Source organism: Rousettus aegyptiacus, unplaced genomic scaffold, assembly GCF_014176215.1.
Source record: "Rousettus aegyptiacus isolate mRouAeg1 unplaced genomic scaffold, mRouAeg1.p scaffold_m13_p_2, whole genome shotgun sequence".
NCBI classification, from domain to species: domain Eukaryota; kingdom Metazoa; phylum Chordata; class Mammalia; order Chiroptera; family Pteropodidae; genus Rousettus; species Rousettus aegyptiacus.
The window spans coordinates 105,581,796-105,603,545 of NW_023416295.1; the positions used below are offsets into that span (position 1 = coordinate 105,581,796).

The 21,750-nt window shown below is 33.3% G+C and overlaps 1 protein-coding gene across 4 annotated transcripts; it reads left to right on the top strand.

Moving 5' to 3' along the window:
• The first annotated feature begins 1,964 nt into the window (after positions 1–1,964).
• On the top strand, positions 1,965–17,011 carry TSPAN19 (tetraspanin 19). Of its 4 annotated transcripts, XM_036237025.1 has the most exons (10): positions 1,965–2,177; positions 4,678–4,770; positions 4,855–4,927; positions 6,375–6,473; positions 8,533–8,657; positions 9,911–9,985; positions 12,416–12,526; positions 14,457–14,600; positions 15,519–15,602; positions 16,819–17,011. In XM_036237025.1, exons 2-10 carry the CDS (start codon positions 4,705–4,707, stop codon positions 16,885–16,887), a joined length of 846 nt encoding a protein of 281 aa, XP_036092918.1. In that variant the 5' UTR covers positions 1,965–2,177; positions 4,678–4,704; the 3' UTR covers positions 16,888–17,011. The 4 variants fall into 4 exon arrangements, with proteins under 4 accessions (XP_036092918.1, XP_015999171.2, XP_015999201.2 ...); XM_016143685.2 differs by lacking the exon at positions 12,416–12,526; XM_016143715.2 differs by lacking the exon at positions 6,375–6,473.
• Positions 17,012–21,750: the final 4,739 nt, after the last annotated feature.

A 21,750-nucleotide genomic window follows, 5' to 3' on the forward strand; every position in this document is an offset into this window, starting at 1 on the left:
AGGGAATGAAAGGATGAAAGAATTATTTGTTCCTCAGATATCTGACAAGAATAAGATTTGTTTAAAAATATTAATTGATGGTTGACTTTAGATTAATAGTATTCTTCAACAGATGGCTTATTCTTCATATGGCAAGTGATGTAATTTAAATATTCTGGCATCATAGTATTCAAATAGCTGCATAGCAAATATTTGCTTTTTTTTTTTTCATTTTCTTAAGGGCGATTATTAAGCCCTAAGATTTTTAATATGCAACTCAATGTGTTGGATTCTTAGATATTTGCTTCTCTTTTCTTACTCAAAGACTCTCCTAAACCTTCAAATTTCCTCTCTAACCCCCCATGTTCCGTCTCCCTGCAGCTGTTATGACCACCTACTTCAGATTCCATCACTTTCCCACAGGTCGCATCCCATTTCCCATCCTCATGCTCACCTCCCTTGTATAATTTTCATATTTCTATATGAAGATGTAGTATAATGAAGTTAATAGCTAACATTCTGTCAGGCACTGAGCTAAGTGCTTTACAAACACAATTTCATTTAATTTTCACAACCTGCTTTTGAGTTGTGTGCTATTATAGTGGATATTTATAGTCAATGACCCATATGGTTTGTATCTCTGGTTTTGATTCTCAGCTCTGCCACATTACGACTAGGTGATCTCAAGTAAGTTTTTTTTTTTTTTTTTTTTTTTTTTTACCTTCCTGAGTCTCCCTCTCCATTGGTAGTTTTGGGAGTAATATCATAATAGTGCCAAATTTGCAAAATTTTGATGGTCAAGGGTATCGATATAAGCAACACATTTTCGGACTTGGGATGATGCTGATAGCTTATATATTTAAGCTCTATGGACTTGGGTTTAAGTTCTCTTTACCTCTTTCTAACATCCCAATGCTGGCAATCCTACTTCCTATTTTACCTCTCATATCCTGAAGCTGTTCTACAGCAATCTTTCAGTTTAGACCACATTTATTACGAATTAGGGCATTAGCGTTGAAAATTATCTCTCTGTCTTAGGTTTCTTTTCTAATTTGACTTCTGTGCTGGCGACCGAATTATGCTTTCCTGTTACCTTTGGAAAATAAAAGCAAATTCTTAGTAAAGCATACGTGATCTTTCACAATCTTTACTGAGAGTCTTCTCTAGACTTATCTTTAATTTCTTGCTACTCTCACCCATGCTCCCATGCATTTCACTGAAAAGTTTGTGAACACAATGTCGAAAATTTTCTACCTCTACCTCATTTTTATCTGACCGAGACCTTCCTAATCATCCATCAAAGATCATCTCGAATTTATCTCCTCTGTGAAACTTCTCAGTTACCTTGAGCGCCTGTCCCTCAACCCCAATACGTAATTCAGAGTTGCCCACAGGTTTTAATATTTGACTCATTGACAGTTTGTCTTATTTATTCAGTTTTGTGTTTTCATCTCCTAGCACTTCGAAGGAACTTAAAAACAATAAAAAAGTAATTAGAGTATTATTTAACTAGTGAAAATAACACCTAGAAGTGAATATTGTAAATCATCCTTCTCTATAGCATTTATACGATTAAAAAATACCTCTGTTGTTGGACCATTCATTAACTAATCAGGAAATGAAAAAAAAAGAAATACCACATCAGGACTTTATTTAAGTTAAAGACAAATTATTTGTCTATTGTCAAAGAAAAAATGTAGATATTCCATGCGACAAATTTTTACATAGGCACTTCACTAATTTGTTGTCTTCGTGTTAGCATATCTACATTTTCAATGTTGTTTTTTCCAGTATGTGGGGCTTATGGAAGAAAAGATCAGCACATGACCATCTCTTCTTAACTGTTCTGTGCAAACATGGCTATGGACTTCCTTGACTTGTTGCTTAGATGCCTCGTTTGTTGTGTTCTTATTCTAACTTGAATTGCTTGCCATAGTTTGAATGTTTGTGCTCCCCACCCACAAATTTACATTGGAATTCTTACACTCAATATGATGGCATTAGAAAATGAGAATTGTAGGAGGTGATTAGGAGAGCGTATTCCTTATGAATGAGATTAGTACTCTTATAAATGAGATTCCAGATTGCTCCCCAACTACTTTTTTCACGTGAAGATATAACAAGAAGTTTGAAACCTGGAAGAGGGATCTTACCCAGCCATACTGGCACTCTGATGTTGATTTCCGGCCTCCAGAACTGTGAGATATATATTTCTATTGTTTATAAGCTACCTTGTCTGTGGTATTTTGTTATAGCAGCCCACATGGACTAAAATGCAGCTCTTTTGAAGTTCTTCAAAAGAACTTCATGAATATCTTCTTCACTAAGTTGGTTGACTTTGAGTACTGAATTCTCACTTTTTTACCTCTGTAATATAACACTACTTTAGAAATTTCTTCCTCTATTGGTTTCTATGAGATCATACTTTATCTTCTCATTTTGCAAAAGTCTGCTTAAAAATTAAAAAAAACCCACCTTCCTAATAATGCCATTCTCTGCCATCAAACCTCTGCTCATTTTTATCTACAATCAATTCCTCTGCTCTTTCAGTCATTCCCATGACATCATGATCTCTCTGTGGATGACTCCTAAGTCTGCGTAGCTTATGTTATCTGTTTGTGCTTAACCACAAAGACATTTTCTACCAATTCAAATTCTATTAACAGAGTATTAAATTTATGAAATTTATGAATTTCTTAAAACAATTTTTCTATTTTCAGTGATTATCATTATTCTTTTATTTTCCCATCCTATGGGAATCCTTCTGATTCTCACTGATTATTTTCCCTAGTAAAGCAAATGAACACTGTATCTAGGCCCTCTCTTTCTCCCTCTAATTATCTTTTATAATGCCCTTTCCTAACTGTTGAGCATTTTGTTTGACTCTCCCCATCCTAATTCACTCCTTTCCTTCATCTTGGGCACAGTTACCTTCACTTCCAGCTGTGTAGTGCCTAATGACTAAGTCTGTGAAATGAAATATGTGCAGAAGAAAAATGTGCCACTTCCACCTCAATTGGTAGAAAGATACTTGCCTGCGTTTATTCATCTCTTCTTGTCTGCTGGCCATAAAGGATGATACCTTGAGCAAATTTAGGAGCAATCTGTTGCTGGAGCAATCCTCAGGTTCCTAAGATGATTTCCTAGAAGAGAACCAACTATGCACCTTGGGCTAAAGGAAACATAAACTTCAGTTTATTTTTAGATTTGGGTCTTTTGAGAAAATATTTTAGTTTTGACTCTAACATGCTACTTATTACCAAATCAATAGTCAAAGACATGCCTTCAACATTTCACACCAGATTTATGCACAGTAATCACATTCATTTGTCCCCCCAGAAAGACCAAGACTTTGGGCTTAAGTTCTTATTCAGCCTCTAAGTAAGGATCACATTTCTGAAATAAATAGAATTGAAACTTTAATTCTATTTATTTCAGAATATATATATATATATATATATATATATATATAGAGAGAGAGAGAGAGAGAGAGAGAGAGAGAGAGAGAGAGAGAGAGAGACCTAGAGCATCTTGGAGAGAAACTGAAATAAAAATCAAGTGCCTTTTCTAGTTGAGTGTTTTGTCCAAACAGGCTAAGCACTGAAGGAATCCAAAAATAAAACTAGAGGACAGAAATTAGAGAAACCAAATGACAGCAGGAGAGTTCAAAGCAGAGGATGGAAGAAAAAACCTGGAGAGAACCCTTAAAGTGGGAAGAAGAACCTTAGGAGTTTTTAGGAGAAATGTGACCTCAGGTCAAACTAGGGAGGGAAGTGCATGAACTCTAACCTTGGTATCACCTATTTCTCCACTTTCCAATGCATCCTTCATTTCAACAAATAGATTGGTTTCTTCATAACTAGTAAAAATAGCTTCAAATTAGCGATATTAAATCCTTCATCACTTTAAATATTCACTGCATGTCTTCAAACATTGTAAACTACAATACTTTTTTTTTTTTTTATGGTGCTAGCTAGAATTAAAACAATGAAGGAAAAAAGAAAATCCAGAAACATACCCAGGAATATTTAAAACTTTGATATCTAATAAGAACCAAAAATCGATGGGATAGTGACCTTTTCATAGACGTTTTGGGGAAAAAATTGGCTCTCTGGAAAATATTTAGTTAAAACAACCTCAGTTACACTGTATATAACATAAATTATAAACTAAATAATTTTATTCATTCAACAGTTGTCTGTTAAGTACCTACTATGCGCTATTCTCTGGCATTATAATGGTATACGAGACCTACTCTCTTCACTTAAAGACCTCAGAGACTATGTAGGAAGAAAGACAAGTCAAGGAGAAAATAAGCCAAACTTGAAGTTAGTCAAGGCGAGATCGCAAGGAGGAGCTGATGAGTAGGGAAATGCAGAAGTGAAGAAATACTTTCCTGCAAGGAGAAAGATGTGTTAAGACTGGAAACTGTATAAAATATTTTATTTTCTGAAAACTGTAAGCTATTAACATGTTATACCAATGACCTGTTGGTCTCAGCTGTCTACCCAAAATGTGTAGATAAAGACAGATACGGTTTCAAGATATCTTCATTATATCCTTACGTTCAAAAGGGCAAAGAGGGATGTTATTACTGACCATTGGTATGAGAAGAAAAATATACAAATAAACGATATTAGAACTTAAAATTGTTACTGTGGCAAGTGTTTATAGTAAAAGTTGTGCTTATCTTTTCAGAATCATCAATATCTGAGAAGGAAAAGAATGTTAAGGAAAAGTAAATCTTTAATTTTTAAATACTTTCTTAATCTCATGAATGGAGCTTTCTTGGTAAGAATCTTTAAAATTATTTAGTAAAGAAAATGAAATCTTTTTTTGTCAATTACTAAAACTCACATTGACTCTTGTTTGTAGGTTCTTGGACTTTTACTGTTGGGATTTGCTGCATGGCTTTTACTAGATAGAAATAATTTTTTCACTGCTCTAGGTATGTCCGAATTTTTTTCTCTCTGAATGAAACAAGATATTCCATTTTAAATAACCGCATACATGATTTTTTCAGCAGGTGGCACTATTTCTCTAAAATTCAATTATCCTTTGAAGGTCTCTATCAATTGATTTTTAAAACATCTTATAAATAATAGGACTTAAATCCATGACCATAAAGGAAAGAGAATTTTGAGAGAGAAAGCTAGGAACTTTGGACAAAAGGAATGATAGAAATGGAATATTTTGATTATTCTTCTAACTTTGGATCTTTATGGATCTATGAACTTGAAAAGATGATGGAAATTAACATAGTTTCACTGCCCACGTTAAATAATCTCCTTTAAACCTCAGTTATCATCTACTCTTACTATAACATGGTTAGAAATGAAATATTATATTCCCTATGGTAACAACTTGTGTCCATCAATGGATAAATGAATGAAGATGTGGCACATGAATATTATTCAGCCAAGAGAAAGAAGGAAATCTTGCCTTTTGTGACACCATGGATGAACCGTGAAAGCATTATGCTGAGATAAATCAGAAGGAAAAAAAGACAAATACTGCATGATATCATTTATATGTGAATCTTAAAAAAAACTTATTAAAACAGAATAGAATGGTGGTTATCAGGGGCTGGGAATTGGGGGAATGGAAATATGTCGTTTAATGGTACAGACATAATTAGTAGAGACATAAGTTCTGGCAATCACATACACAACATAATAATTATAATCAACGTTACTGTATTATAGACTTCGAAGTTACTAAGAGATTAAATCTTTACTATTCTCAACCAAAAATAAATGATAAATATGTGGCATGATAAAGGTGTTAGTTAACACTTCTGTAGTAATCATGTTACAAATATGTAAAAAGACCAAGCCAACACATTGTACACTTTAAGCTTATAAGATGTTTTATGTCAATCATATCTCAATAAAAATATTTCCCATGGAATTTCGAATCTGGGGTTAGTCTCACCCCAGGGAGCCAAGATTGTGAAACAAAGGAACTATCAGCAGTGTTTTATCTTATGAATTGAGACACATCAGAAATTAGTCTGGTGGAAAAAGTAAGAGGAATCAGCTTCAGAGAGAGACAGAGATAAGAGAGAGACATCATTCACCTCTGATTTTTGCAAGACCCAAATGCATCTCCATACTTTTCTGTGTGGCTGTTCAGATAGTTTTGCGTGTCCCCAGTGTTTATTAATAAAATATTTGATATGTGTTATATATTTTATTTTTATAATATTTAGTTCAATATATATTTAAAATATTCTCCAAATATTAATAAAGAAATAGAATATATTTAACTTTATTTTAAAAACTTTCGATCTTTACATTGCCCTTATTTTACCATATTGTAGTATGATGCGGTCCCTGTGGACTGAAGCTTGATAGCCTAAGGGTTATTTTCATGTAAATATCCTTGGTTGGCAGGAAGGAAGCCACATTCTGAGTGCTCAATAGCCATATTTGTCTACTGGGTATTGGCTACTTTGTTGGACAGCGCAGATATAGAACTCTTCCATTATTTCAGTAAGTCCTACCGAAAAGCACTGTTAATCATTAAATACACAGCAAAAGTGGAGCCAACCTATATCTCAATGAGTATCAAGAAAAAATATGTTTATAGGAAAAAGACAGCAGAACAGAAAGGTTTAATATGTAATAAAGTATTAAATGATTTAGCTAAACTTCAACTATACTTAAGTGCCTCGTACCTTTATTCTCTTTTGTTTGTATACTTTGCTTGTAGAAAAGTACTCATGACATCTGAATTCATTAGTGGTTTGCTCAGAATAAATGGGCATGTGAAACTTTCTATGTCTGCTTTCCTTCCCCTCAATAATGCAATAGTAGCTTCTACTTATGTAGTGTTGACTCTGTGCCAGGCAAAGGGGTAAGTAAGCACTTTTCATACAATATCTAAGTTAATAATATAGTAATTAGGGTGGAGCAAGTCATTTTTTTTCTTGTTTCCCCTCTATTTTGGACTTTATAGATAATTCTCATTAACTTGATGTTCTTGCTTGTGAAAAACCTCTGCAAAGGTAGTCCAAAACTTATCCTTTAAGATTTTTAAAATCATGTCTTTAAATCACTTAGTGAAATCTTAATTAAGATTTCAGGATGTGCAACTGAAAATAACCAGTTTGAGGCAAGAAACATCAGGTCCTCCCCTCTTCTTTATCTTTCAATTAATTTACTTCTTTTAAATTATTCTGTCCTCACCTCTCCATTAACAATAGCACCATGCCACCTAAAGTCCTCATCTATCCTCTTCCACTATAATAGCCTTCAATAGCCTGTGCTCTGATCTCCTTTCGCAGCCATCTTCCAAATGCCACTGAAGTAATTAATTCAAAAGGTGAGCTTAACCATGCAACATTAAAAGTGTTTCTCTGACTCACCATTGCCATTATTTCTTCATATGATAAATATTTATAGAGCATGTTCTATATGCTAAGAACTATCCCATGAGCTGAGGATTCAGTAGTGTATAAGAAAGGTAAAGGTCCTGTCCTCATAGAGTTTAATTCCAGTAAAAAATGACTGGACAACACCATTAAAAGTGCCCTTAATTTGGCATCTGCAAACCTTTCCAGTCCTACCTGCCTCAAACTGTAAGCACCAGCAAAGTGGAGCTTCCTACACACTCTGTGCTTTTCTGTGTCTTGGAGTGCTTCTACCATTCCCATGGAGATATTTCCAATTATTGTTTAAAGCCTAAACTCAGGTGTTACCTTCTCTGATAATCTTGCTATCTATACCCTCCAGACGCCTTACTCTACTAGGGTAGGTGCTCTTGTACTCAATGGTGTGCCGCTAGATGGACAGAGCGCCTTGATTTATGGTATTTGCTGATTTATGTGGTTAAAATACTCCCACAAGGGCTGATTTCACATACCAATGTGAATGAAGTTGGCTTACAAATTTTGTGAAAAATTAATGATTGATTGGCTTTTATGAGCCAGAGCAATCTGCTTCTAACACGGTACTGGCTCTACTGTTCTATCATAGGAACTAAGGCATATTTAATATATTTATTCTTCTATTTTTTTAAACAAATATTTGTTGATCACTTAGTGTTCTACAGTATGTACCATAGCACTAAGAATTTAACAGTTGGTTGAATATATGTATAATTCTCCAGCACAGAGAGCTCAGTATAGGTATGAAGAGAATAAAATATAGCTTTGATGGGTCCCTACTAGCAATAAATGTAGGGTAACTTAACCTGTATGTTAGATACTTAATTTTATTTTGTTGAATGAATGAATGGATGAATAAATACATAAGTATTTGGATGTACACCAGTCATAGAAGAGTTTGCATTAGAAAAATTGTCTTCTTTTATAAAGGGAATGAAAATAAAGGTAAAGAGATCTTCTGAGATCGAAGAAATTCTCCATCATGTCATTAAAAAAAGAAAAGTTGTTGCTAAGAGTAAGTAAGAGGGTCTAGAATGAGGTTGAAAAAAGAGAAAGAGAATTTCAGTGTTTTGACAACAGCTGCTTAGGGGAAACTTGGGTGGCTGCATTTATTATTAAATAGAAAATAAATATCAAATGATGTTTTTTTATGATTTCCGCAGATGAAAAAAATCACTTGATAGTATATATTTTTCGAATTTTGATCGGAGCTGGATCAGCTGTTGTTCTTCTTTGTCTCTTGGGTTATTTGGGAATTCACTATGAAATCAGATGGCTCCTAATTCTGGTATGTATTTCACTTTAGTAGCCCAAACATGTATCTTTGATTGTGAGTGTACAAGTCACACAAATGAGCTGAATGATTTATCTTATCATAACACTGTAGTGTAGTGTGCCCTTGGGCAAAAGGCAAATGGAACAGTAGAATTTTCTTGAGGAATTTTGTATAAATTGAATCTGTACCTACCTCAGCACTTGTACACTTTGATATTCATTTTTAGCACAGAGTCAATAAGAATTTGTCTCCTACAATGAGCTACAATGAACCAAACTTGAGAATCTAAAGATTAAAATTAGAATGAAGTATATTAAAATCAATGAGCAATGTAGCTTTGCAAGGAAAAGGAAACATGTCCCGTAATCAGCACATTTTCTCCTTGTGGGCATGCCATGCAGGAAGCCAACTTATAAGTGAGATCACAATTTATTATTTAAAACAGAGAAATGTAACTGCTGAGAGGGGCAGACTCTGGCATCTGGCAAGTGCTCCCTCTCTCTCTCCCAAAGCATGTAACATGAAAGGATAAATTATAATCAGGAATGTAGACCTGAACGGTGAGCCATTTCCTATAGAGTTGGTATGTATGGATCACAATTCACACACTTAGATGTAATATAGTTTTTAACTTCTCTTTAAATCTGATTAATTTTACTTTTACAGGCACTCTCCTAGCAAGCAGATAAGAAATTCAACTACAGTCATGTGTCTTGTCAGGAAGAATGCAGAAATACTTAGCTTTTATATATTACCGAAAGTCTGGGGATCACTCCGGACAATGGTTTTTGGTCTACACTGCTCAAGGGAACTGACTATTTGAATTTCCTTCTTTGACAGTTTTAGATCTGAATGAAGATGTTATCAACAATTCCATTAGTCTATGAGGGTTTTGTGAAATATTATCACTTCTTTCTTTCTTATTCTTATCCAAATGTCCATGGATATTTTTTTCTTTTTCTTTTTCTCTCTCTCTTTTTTTTTTTTTTTTTTTTTAAAAAATTCAGCCAGAGGAAAGAGCTATTAGGGGGATCATTTTATAAACTATTTAAATGTCTAACCAATGTACTGTATACTTGAAACTAATAATAAAATAAAATTAAAAAATAATTTTCACACATGTGTGAGGGCAGGAAACTTCAGCAATGCCTATGTATATTTTAATACTGAATAGTTCATATGATGTACATTTTCCCATCATTGTAGTTAGCATCTAAAAATATATTCGAAGCATAGTTACCATCTCCATTTTTCTTTTGTTTTAGTATGCAGTACAGTTAATAGGGGCTTTTGGTGTTCAGGTTGCACTTTCAGCACTCATCTTCACTAAGAAAGAGAAGGTAAGGGAAAATCATCTTTTTATTTGAAATCTAAAAAATTTTGGATACCTTAGATTATTGAGACCCCTGAGCCTATATTAAAAGCTAAAGGTAAATAACTTTGGAGGGAAAAAAGAGTCAATGGAAGTACTAGAATTCTATATAAGAAGGGCCTAAGATTAGATTGCAAGGGTGTGTTCAGGAATTTGTCTTTAACAACTCTATTTTCAGAAGATTGAGAATATTGTAAATAACAAAGAATGTGGAGGTAGAAGAGTTAATGCAAGGGTGGAAAACCCAAAATTGGCCTCCCAGTTCCCCCTCCCCCACCTACCACTGCTGAAACCAATGTTTTTATAAAGAAATATTTTTAGAATTGTACTAATTTGAAATTTAGCAATTTCATTTAAGTAAGATGGACTGAAGATGTATTTTGCTTAGGTATAATCATGAGGGATATAGATAAATTAATTAGAACAAGATTTATATTTATCAAGGTTAAGTTCAAAATCGCACATAATAAATTGCCTAAAAAACTTTTTAGTAACAAATCTTACCTGTTACAACCTACAATTACTTTTAATATTTCAAGAAACTTCAGTGTTTCAGTGTAGGCAGGGCCTATCTTTATTATCGTGATTGTCTGATAGTGAAAAGAGCATAGATTTAAAGTAGTACAGATAGACATCTGACTAGAGATCAACAAGCTACTTAATAGCCCTAAGCCTGTGTCTTCATCTGTAAAGTATGGTAATACTTACCTACCTCACAACTTATACTTACCTAACTGACAACTTATAAAATTCCTGTCATAAAGTAGTTATTTAAGAGCTCTCTTCCTTCCATTTAATTTAGAAGGAGCCCTCGATTAGTTCTTATGCTTCCTAGCATTCAAATTCTCTCTATATGTAGACTCCTAAATAATGGCCAGACTTCAACAAAATCTCTCTTATATAATGCCACTGACTTCCCACGTTATTTGCTCTCTTGTGCTTGGCATCTACCCTAGATATCTAACCACTCATGGTGTATTGTTAATGGCCTGGCATTTGTAGCTAAAAGTTCTTCTCTCCACATCCAAAATTGTGTGTGTGTGTGCATGTGTGCGTGCACACACATACATATGGGTTTAGTGGGCCAGTCCTATAAAGCTGCTTTAGGAGCAAAGTACCACATCTCTACCCATCATCCTCTAACTTTGTTCCTCATGATTGAACCTAAATAGAACACCTAAGGACCCTTAACACATAAATATAGTTCATCTGTGTCACCAATATGTACTTAAAGTATTATTCACATACTTCATATTCATATTCACATTTCTCTATTTCAAGAGTAATAAGAATCATTTAATAATAATTACTATGTGCCAGAGACTATGATAAGAACTTTCTAGGCATTATACTATGGATCTTCACAACACCTAGAAATATGTCGTTAGTCTTACTTTCTAGACCAGGAAACAAGCTTTTAGAGGAGAAATACTTGCCTAAATCAATCATGGCCAAATGACAGAGCCTACACTCGAACCCTTATTAGCTGATCCCAAACATAACAGCTTTGTTTACATCAATTTATCTTCTACATTCAAACTGCATTAAGCTCTTATGAGCCTCTAAATCTTTTAAACCATTAATAGGGCCTAATTCAGTGTTGGAGATGCACTAGGGCTTTAACGGATATTTGTCAAATTGACTATATGTTAGGGAGTTTTATTTATATAGTGGTCACACAAATTGTGAACTCATTTTTACTCTTAAATACCAAGGTATGATTCATATGAACCTCCAAAATAATGCTTAGAGGGTAAATGAAAACATAAGTCAGCCCTCTCCCCACAGCAATTGAAAAAAGAAAAGCATCATTTTCTATTCTAACTAAAAATTAATTTATGGAATAAGTTAAATAGATAAAGATCTAAATAACACTTTATGGTATTCTAATCTTAAATGTATTAAAGCATAGATATATAAATACCTGCGTAAGAGTTTAACTTGTACAGATGTTTTCATTAGTGTAGTATTCCCACCAATTATTTAGTTTACATTATTCAAAAGCAACATAATGGAACAAAAATTATTATACTAGAATTTAAATGAACTGTATTTAAAACTCAACACCTCTTCCTTATTCATGTAAACAAAAATAATTAAATTTTCCAAGTATTTGTCTCCGTGTTCAAATATAGAAATAGTTAAAATGGGATAGTATCTAACTTTTTGGCGCTTTTTAGGACAAAATTCGGAATTAGTTATGAAAGTCATATAAACTTTTGAATGCTTTAAGTAGGACCAAATGCATCAATACTCACTGAGATTGCTAAAAATAATTAAGAGGGGAAAAAGGCACTTAGTAATAAGCAGAAAACAGCAAACTGACTGAAAACTCTTTTACAAAAAGCTATAAGGAAAGTTTCTATCAAAATTTCACTTTTAATACAATTTTCAACAGGTCCTCCAAGTTTGGCATGATGAAATTGATTTAGTCATTTCTCAGTATGGATCTAAAGATATGCCTGAAGACATACCAAAGTGGACTGTTCTGAATGTTTTACAGAAAACAGTAAGACAAAATTAGCATAAACTGAAAATTAGATATCAAAGATGAGCACTGCAGAGTAGAGGGGGTGACAGGGAATGACGGAGGATCAAGGCAAAGGAATGAGAAGTTCTTGTATTTCTTCCAAACAGGGTTTAATTGCATTGCCCTCACTTACAGATCTTGAGTTTTATCTTCCTTTCGTAATGTATATCTCCTTTTCTGGGTTAATTGATGTGCATTTTAACCTTGTTTCACCTATAAAAGTGTTGGTGGTTTTCTGCCAAGTGGGGTCATTTCCCCTCCTGCATCCCGGGGAGGTAAGTCTGAGTGCAGTCCTTGCTGGCAGCAGAGTAGCGTGCTGGTTCCCATTGAGCCTGAATGGCAGGATTGCCACGCAGTAGCTTTGTGACCCTGGACAAGTAGTTTTCTTAATTTCACATTTCATATCAGCAAAATGGGCAGAGTAATCTCTACCTCTGATTGGCAGGAATAAATGAAGTAATATGTGAAGTATTTAGAAAGCCTTGGATCTGCAACATAGTAAGGAACTAATACTTACTAGCTAATGTTGTTAAGATTGTTATTTAACAGTTCAGATTTTTGGGAGTGGGGAAAGGTCTTGGTATGGTCAGTCAAATAATTTGCAGGAATAGATCAGCACCTGGTACGTAATAAGTGCCTGATAAAGAAAATAGCAAACATTTACATAGCACCAAGCCCCTTGCCATATATTAACTCATTTAATCCTCCTAGCCAATGAGGTCAGAACTATTTTTCTTATTTTATAGATGAGGGACAGAGAAATTTAGTAACTAGCCTGTATCATCCAGTGAATAAGTAAATAGTAAGCCAAGATTTTACTCTTAACTGTTATACTATAGGTCTCACATAAAAAGTTATTATTTTTAGTACATTTAATTACAGAATCACATTTTAAGAGATTGAAATGTAATTATAAGTGCTTTTACTCTGCATATTTTTTCTCTGCCGTATCTGATCTGTACATGTATTGCATTTTCAGATGGCATTATGTCCCATATTAGAGTATTGACCCTTCATATGATCATAAACTGATAAACAGGAAAACATTTCTATGTATGACATTACTATAATTAATGAGGATCCATCATACAGTTCCTAACCATGAATATAATTAACATAGTATATGCAGGTTTGTGTTGAACCAACTTTCAATATCCAAAATCTAATGTACTATTTTAGTCATTCTACGTTTCTAAGATTGTGCCAGGATTATTGGTACATGTCGTGAAGCAGGCAGTACTGATGTTATAACTTTCAATAACAGGTTTAGAAAACAATGAAATAGTCACTTCAACTTGTTCCTGTTTTCTAGGTAACATATATATAAACTGATTCTTTCAAATCCTCCCAACTCAATAGGATTAAAATTGAGACATTTCATATCTATGACTATTTTGTGGTTATTTATAGCAATTTTCCACACAATGAAAATTGAAAGTTAACATCTTATATTAATCCCGACAGTAGAAATAACCCTGAATCTTTTTATGTATGTTAAACACAGATGGCAGCACATTTGGAATAAATATAAAGATAACTGCTATAGTTAAGAGGAAGATGTGGCTAAAGTGGTGTTCTCTTCTATGTTCTGGCCCTAAACATAGTTTGTAGCTTTAGTAAGTCAAGTGTCTATCTTTCATCCTGGGCTCCTATAAGATAAATTCAGATATAACAATTTCCTCCAAGCATAGCCTGCTTATATAAATAGAGATCTTTTTGTCTGGTTTACAGTAGCGACAACAAAGTAATAGATTAAACCAACAAAAATGTACTTATTTGTCAAATTCACTACATTTCAATGGAGAATAAATTAATAAATTCATCATAAAACACTTTAATATGCATGGAACTTATAAAATTAACTTTATTTTGAATATTCTATAGTACAATTCATGGAATCTTTTTCTAGTTACAGTGTTGTGGCCAACACAATTACACAGATTGGATAAAGAATAAGAGTAAAGAAAATGCAGAACAGGTGCCATGTTCTTGCACGAATTCTACGTTAAGTAAGTGGTTTTGTGATGAGCCACTGAATGCAACTTACCTACAGGTAAAGATAAATCAAGGCTGCTGCAAATATTTACAATTCCCTCTTTTTTTTTTGCAAGTCGATTTAGAATTCTGAGCAAATTTTATATACAAACAAGGTTATTTGTGGTAATTAGGTTCTTAAGGGACTTCACTAAGCCAAACCAATAATTCAGTAAATCGTAATATTATTTCAGGTATGTAATAAACTTTTTGGGAGTATGTGATCTAAGTGCCCCTAGAACTGATACCGTCAATCTTTCTTTCCAACTCTCCTTTCCAAATCTTTGCAGAGGGAGGAGGCAATTTTGACAAATCTCTGGTGTGAAAGATTGGTAAAAGAGCTACAATATCAGGATTAAAGAGGTATATGGATTAACAAAAACTAAAGGGAGGGGGCTCCAGCAATGACAAAAGTGTTCAGATAAATGTGGCAGAAGCAACAGTATAGGTTCATCTGGAGCAACTGCAATTTATAGGTATGGGATGTTGATAAACTAGGGATTTCCATCTGATAATAGTTTGTATAGTTTATATACTCTCATTCTCATTTTAAGATGTATCTTTCAATTGCATCATGTATTCATAAATAAATAGAGCATTATTTTTTTTTGTTTCTTTTTGGGGAGTACTAATTATTTTAAGCAGTAGTATATGCGCTGCTGAATGACAATAGTCCATAGAAAATCAAATCCTTCTCAAAACAATAAATTTCTGATTTCAATTGCATGCCATCATCTTAACAACTTTAAAAGTAGCAACTGAAGTGTCTTGGTATTATATGAAGCTCTCTTGACTAAAAAGTACAGTCTCCAGTTAGACATTGCCTTACTTTTTAGATTTGGGCAAATTCTTAATCTCTATGTCTCTTCTTTGTAGTGGAATTATATATAAAACCATGTCCATCTCCAAGTCAACCTAAGTGACTTCTTCTCCTTAGGGCTGTGAAACTAAAATCAACACATGGTTTCAAGTTAATGCTTTAACATTAATTGGAATTAACTTTGGACTTTTGGTTTTAGAGGTAAGCTTTTGTTCCTATGTTTAAATATAAAAAAATAAAGGAGTATAAACTATACAGAATAAAATGAAGAACAACCAGGTGGAATCCTAATCAGACAAGTTAATCTAGCAGGAGCCAGGGCCTTGAGACTATTCACACCAGCTGGAGGTGATAGCCCTAAATCAGCCAAGTGGGTAGAACCTGTTAATAAGTGATCATCCTGGTAGGTAGTGATTTCATGGCTTTGTGGTAAAAAAAAAAAAAAAAAAATCTTCCTATCTTGTCAGTGAGAGCACCATGTTGGGAAGCCTGCAAGTTAGCAAATTTCTGAAATCTAGGCAGATATTTGACATTGTTAAATCTACTCTAGACTCATTCATTTATCCATTCAGTAAATTTGGAGGGGGAACATCTACTATGTATCAGGTACTATACTAGATGTCAGAGATACAGTAGGAAGCAAAATAGATATATTCCATGACCTGAAGGGTAACAACTACAGAGCTGAGATTCAGATGCAGGATTTTATTTTCTAGTCTTAGTGAAGACTGAGAGCAAATGAAGGCTATGGATAGATTATTTCAGTGTGGACTAAAACATCAGAACAAATATAGAATGCATAGTTTGGCCAAAGTAGGATACTGAATTTAATTTTATGTTGATCCACTGAGCCACTGACCTACCTTTCCATAAATTCTCTTAACTGGTAACAGTTTTAGTCTCAGATGGTGAATAATAGTAAACAAAGACATTCTTATAAGCATTAATATAGTTCTTTTGAAATGTTTAATCTCTATTGTATTCATGCTTAGATGTTTACAACAAGACTGAGGGGATGATATCTATGCTTCATTTTGTCATCTACGTGTTGCACAACACTTTTCACGATACTTTGCCAAAAAGAGGCAGTTTTGTAAGACTGATGATATAGTTAGATGATGAACAGAAAACAGATCAGCAGTTCAAGGCAGCTAGCCCAATAATAGCCAATGTAAGTCAAACTGAAAAACTCGATTTTTTAGTCCCCTCTATAAATGAACTTGGTGACAACCGGGGTTCGCTAGAATACTCTGCATATTTCTTATTCACGACCGTATGTGCCTTACTCTGAAATGTACTCACTCTATTTGGTTCCTTTTCCCTTTACAGTATGCATTATGGTGACTGTATACTGTTAACTTTACAAATTATTCTTATTAATTACATTTTGATCTCTTATTATTTCTTTTTCTTCCAGGTTTTGCAAGTCTCATTAAGTATCTCTTTCTTCAGACATATCAAGAATAAAATATATACAGAAATATGATCTTTGGATTTTAATTTGCCCAGAAGATTTGAGTTAATTCTCAAAACAATTGCATTGTTATTTTTTTGCAAAGAAATTGTGAATTTTATAAATACAGTTTAGGACTTAATGAAATCATTGGTTATATGAAACACAAAATTATTGAAATTATAATAAATCACTCCATAAAATTTTTATTAATTTGGTTTTCCAAAATATCAAAAGTTTCAAAATATCAAAAAATTCTATGGTTTAGAACTTACCTTGACTTATTTTATGAATCCGAAGGCTATCGCCACATATATTAAATTCAAAATGTGGTGAAGTGCCACTATGTTTTGAATTTCTTATGTAGAAAAAATACTTATGATGTTCAGAAAATACTAATTATGTAAGCAATTATAACATACCTTACATTTAACATTTTTAAGAAAATGACACTGATTTATAAGAGATTTAAAAGAAAGTTTGAAAATTTTTATGGCATGTACTTCTATACTGAATTAATCATTTATTTCTCACTTCTGATAATACTTATGAGTGGATAATAAACTTAATATTTTAGAGATTTGAGTAAACTCTAGTGACAATAATAAAATATTAAAATGAAAATGAATTTTTTAATTATGGCAAAAAATATCTGTTCTAAATGATCACTGATTCTCCATACTCTACTTCCTTCTTGTTTTCTTCTTTTTTCCTGTAAATTTTGTTCAGTTTGTGTATGCACAATTCTCTGAAGGATACAAAAGTAACCTACTTGTCCTATTTTCCTAACAACGATATTGTGAGAACAGAAAAAAATATTATTTGAAACATGAAAACTACTATACAGATGTGAAGTATTATTATATCATTGTTGTTCTTTATAGCAAAAGACTGTCTTGACCTTGAGAAAATGAAGAAAGGACAGATGAACAGAAGATCCTGCAATGCTCTTACTCCTATGGATGGCTAACTCTCATTTACCAATTTGATCATCTCTTTTTATCTATCTGTTCAGTACACTGAAGATTTCAGAGACCTATAAGCTTTTATTTTTTTTAAGTCAGACCAAAAGAAAATAGGATAAGCATTTTTTCAAAAGCGACCTGTAAATAGACATGACTCCTATTCTTTAAAATTCTCTTGGGATTTAAAGCTCTTTTTTAAATTCATATTTTCTCTAAAACATGCCACAAGAACACACTGATAGCAAAAATCTTTTCCCGACTTGGGAGTTGAAAATGAAATTATGGGTAATCAAATAAATTTTATAGATTGTGATTACATTTGTTTATTCTCGTATCAAAGAACACAAAAAGTTCTCTGGAGACCAGATTGCCTCTTTTTAGTTAATACAGTTCATTCACAAAATGTGTGTACCACTGACTGAATTTATCACCTTTATGATTCTAGAGAATGTTGTCTTGAAGGATGTTGCTTTACACTTTGAAAGAAAGATGTTATGTAAGATAGAGTAGATACCAATCATGTCCCTCTCTTTAAGCTTTTTTTTCCCTGTTCATTTTATCTTATTTTATTTTATTTTTTTCTGAGATAGAAAACTTAGTAAATTCTAAAAATCAATCTGGATCAGAAGTGAACCATTCAATTTAGGTTAAGATTTAGGGCCATGCTTAATCCTGATTTCCCCTTCGAATAGTCAAGTTACTTTCAAACACATTTAACTTGCTTCAGGCTCTTCATTTTAGTTATGTTTCAAAAATTCGGGGCAATTTTGTGATGGTACCATGTAAGTGGAATATTTTCAAATTCTTTTAGAGAAGGGTATATGTGTTTAGTCAACAAGCATTTATGGAGCACCTACTGTGTGTCAGGATCATTGCTGGCTATTGGGATATGAAGATGACATGGGGCTGGCTTCAGGGGCATACAACCTGGCCTTAGAAACCACACTTGATTTAATTCTTGGCAGTTGCCATCTTGGAATTTTAATAGTTTTTGAGCAAGGGATGTCTCATTTTGCATTGGGCTCTGTAAATCAGGCAGTTAGTCAACATCGTACCAGTAGTTAAACTTGGAGTCAATCACACAGCCCGACATATAAATAAGTTTTATGGATGTGATATTTTTATGGATATCTAGAAAGAACATGCCTAAGGATCAGAGAGCACTTCAAAAAAGAGCCATTGATAAGTAGAGGGCCAGGGAAGGGAGGGAGCAATTGGGGGGATCATTTTATATGAACATTATAGATGTCTAAAGAATATACTGTATACTTGAAACTAATTTAAATAAATATATTTATAAAAAAGAGCCATTCATTTAACAACTTATTCAGCAACTGCTATGTGTTGAGCACTTTTCTAGATGCTAGAGAAATAATAAATAAAACAAAATGAAAACAAAATTGCTCTCAGGGAGGTTACATTCGCATCAGGGAGACCAAACAACAAACAACAAAACTAATACAGCAGATGGCGAGAAAGAGCTACAAAGAAAAAATTAAGTCAGGAAGTAGAATAAGAAGTGTTGGAGAATTAAGAGGATCACAGTTTTAAATAGGATATGCAAAGAAAGCCTCACAGAGAAAATGACTTTTGAGTAAAGAAACAAAGGAGATGAGAAAATAAGGGGAAAGGACACGGCAAGCAAGAGGAAACAGCAAGTAGGAAGGAAGAGCCTGATAGGAAAGTGAACATGTTAAGGAAAGGCAAAGAAGCGGGTGTGGCTAAAGTGACTGTGGGGTTGCGGGACACTGGGAGGGTGGGAGGCTGCGTGAAATGTTTTGAGGTGGGAGAGGTTCTATAGGGGCTTGTCAGCCACTCTTGGGGCTTTAGTTTTATTGAGTAAAATGAGAAGCAGTTGGCAAGTTTTGTACAAGTGACATGATTAGGCTTGTATTTTAGTAGGAGCAATCTCGCTGCCATACGGAAAAGACACATGTGGAAGCAGGGAGAACAGATTGTTTTTTTTGTTGTTGTTTAATAATCCAGATAAGAGATTATAGTAGGTTTGGCCAGAGATTAGAGGTGGAGTTGGTGAGAAGTGATCAGATTCTATCTACATTTTGTGATGGAGTCACCAAAATTTATCTATAGTTTGGTGTAGAGATATAAGAGAAAAGGAGTTGAATATGACTTGAGTAACTGGAAAGATGGAATCCCCACTTATGGATATGGAACAGACTTGAAGAAGCAAGGTATTTTAAGTCAACATGTAACATTTCAAAATGATTTGGAAATGATTTGGTATGTGTCTGCATGTTCCACAAGTCTTCAAGAAACTCAAGGCTGGGAATATTTCGAGTTGTCCTTGCAATTCCGAAGACTTGCTTGACCATGTAGGTGGCCAATGAACTTTATGCCATCAGATAAAACCCAATTGCCTTCTTAAGTTGTGTGATGATGTCTATAGTCAATGGTTTTGATTCATTAGGCTATCATAAATGTAATCTTGTTTGATAATTAGTAGCTGCGAGTTCAATTAGTCACTGCCACCCACATTTCCTTTACTCCAAGAACTTAAATGAGGAGTGCTGACAGAACAAAAACTTCTTTAAAAGTATTTCATTGAAATAAATTTTTGAAAGAATACTATGATAGATACACTGTCAGACAACCTTAAGTGTTTATTTAATGTCTGCAACATTTGTTTAATATTTGTATACTTCTATTTTCTTTTTCTGATCTTAGGGGAGTAATTTTTCAGGGACAGAAGAGTTCCTGGCAGAAGGAAATAATAAAAGTCTAATGTTTCACTGCCATGAGATAGAGCTGCAAAAGAAGAAAAAACACACTATTTTATACTACCTTTTCTGTTTCATCGTTGAGCCTATTATTTTTCCTCTCCATTTCTTTTTTTATTTTTGAAGTCACCTATTACATGAAAAAGTCTAATGACATATTTCCAGTATATTTGTGAGTATATATTGAACAACAATGAGTTTTTAACACTCATTTACTGATAATAAAAGCAAGGAGAGCAGAGCCATTTCTTAACAAATTAAATTATACAGATTAAGCCTTTGCTAGTATTCTAAATATTTGAAACAAAGTTAAAGGGAATATTTTTGTTCAAGAACATTCGTAATGTGAAAACAAAGTGTAGAATCATTGTTGAAAATTATTAAAGGTTATTACTAATTGTATTCAAGTGCAGTAGATTTTCTCCTGAATGTCTGAAAAGGTTTATGGAATGAATCATGCAGAATTGCTAATTTCCCTAATTAATAGCTCATTGCAGTTGCATATTGTGTTTCACGGGAAAAGTGTAAAAGATACTGGACAATAAAATATGTCTTTAGGAATTTCTACAGTTTTTTAAGAAAATACAAACGTTTGTTTAATATGAATTTAAATGACATTTAAAATTTTATATGTTAGTGGAATTAGAAAGAAGATATGTAAAAAATAATCAGTCATTTCATGATTAATTTTCTAGGGTATAAACATGTTAAAGTGTGGGTAAGTCAAATTCTATAACCGATATCCCAATATAAGTGGTTTACAATTTATTCATTTATTTTATTGTATTTCACTCAGGAGGGAATGCTAATTTTTTTTCACTCTAAAATGTACATTAATGCTATTGAAATACCAGAGAACAGAAAGTATTAGGAAATATTTAAACAACAAAATCAGAAATTTACACATTGTATTAAGTATAACACTATCTAATGTGTCCAAGTACTAGTAAATAAAAAATGATTAGAGTGTCATGGACCACAAGTTTAAGCCAATTGAGACTATGAGAATTTCTTCTGCGTTAAAAAACAAAAAAAACAAAACAAAAAACGGTATGTTCTAAAAGGTCTAGAATAATTCTTTAAGAAAATTTGGGAAACATCACCAACACCCTCAAAATGAATTGTAAACAAAACAGTTACAACATCGAGGTTATTTTTCAAGTCTGTATGATATAAAGATACTGAGTTTCAGT

Coding starts and splice junctions, on each gene's coding strand:
- TSPAN19 (XM_036237025.1), top strand. CDS start 4,705: ATGTTAAGGAAAAGTAAATCTTTAATTTTTAAATACTTTCTTAATCTC. Junction 14,601..15,518: donor TGAATGCAACTTACCTACAG/GTAAAGATAAAT, acceptor TCTTCTCCTTAG/GGCTGTGAAACTAAAATCAA. Junction 15,603..16,818: donor TTGGACTTTTGGTTTTAGAG/GTAAGCTTTTGT, acceptor TTTTTCTTCCAG/GTTTTGCAAGTCTCATTAAG.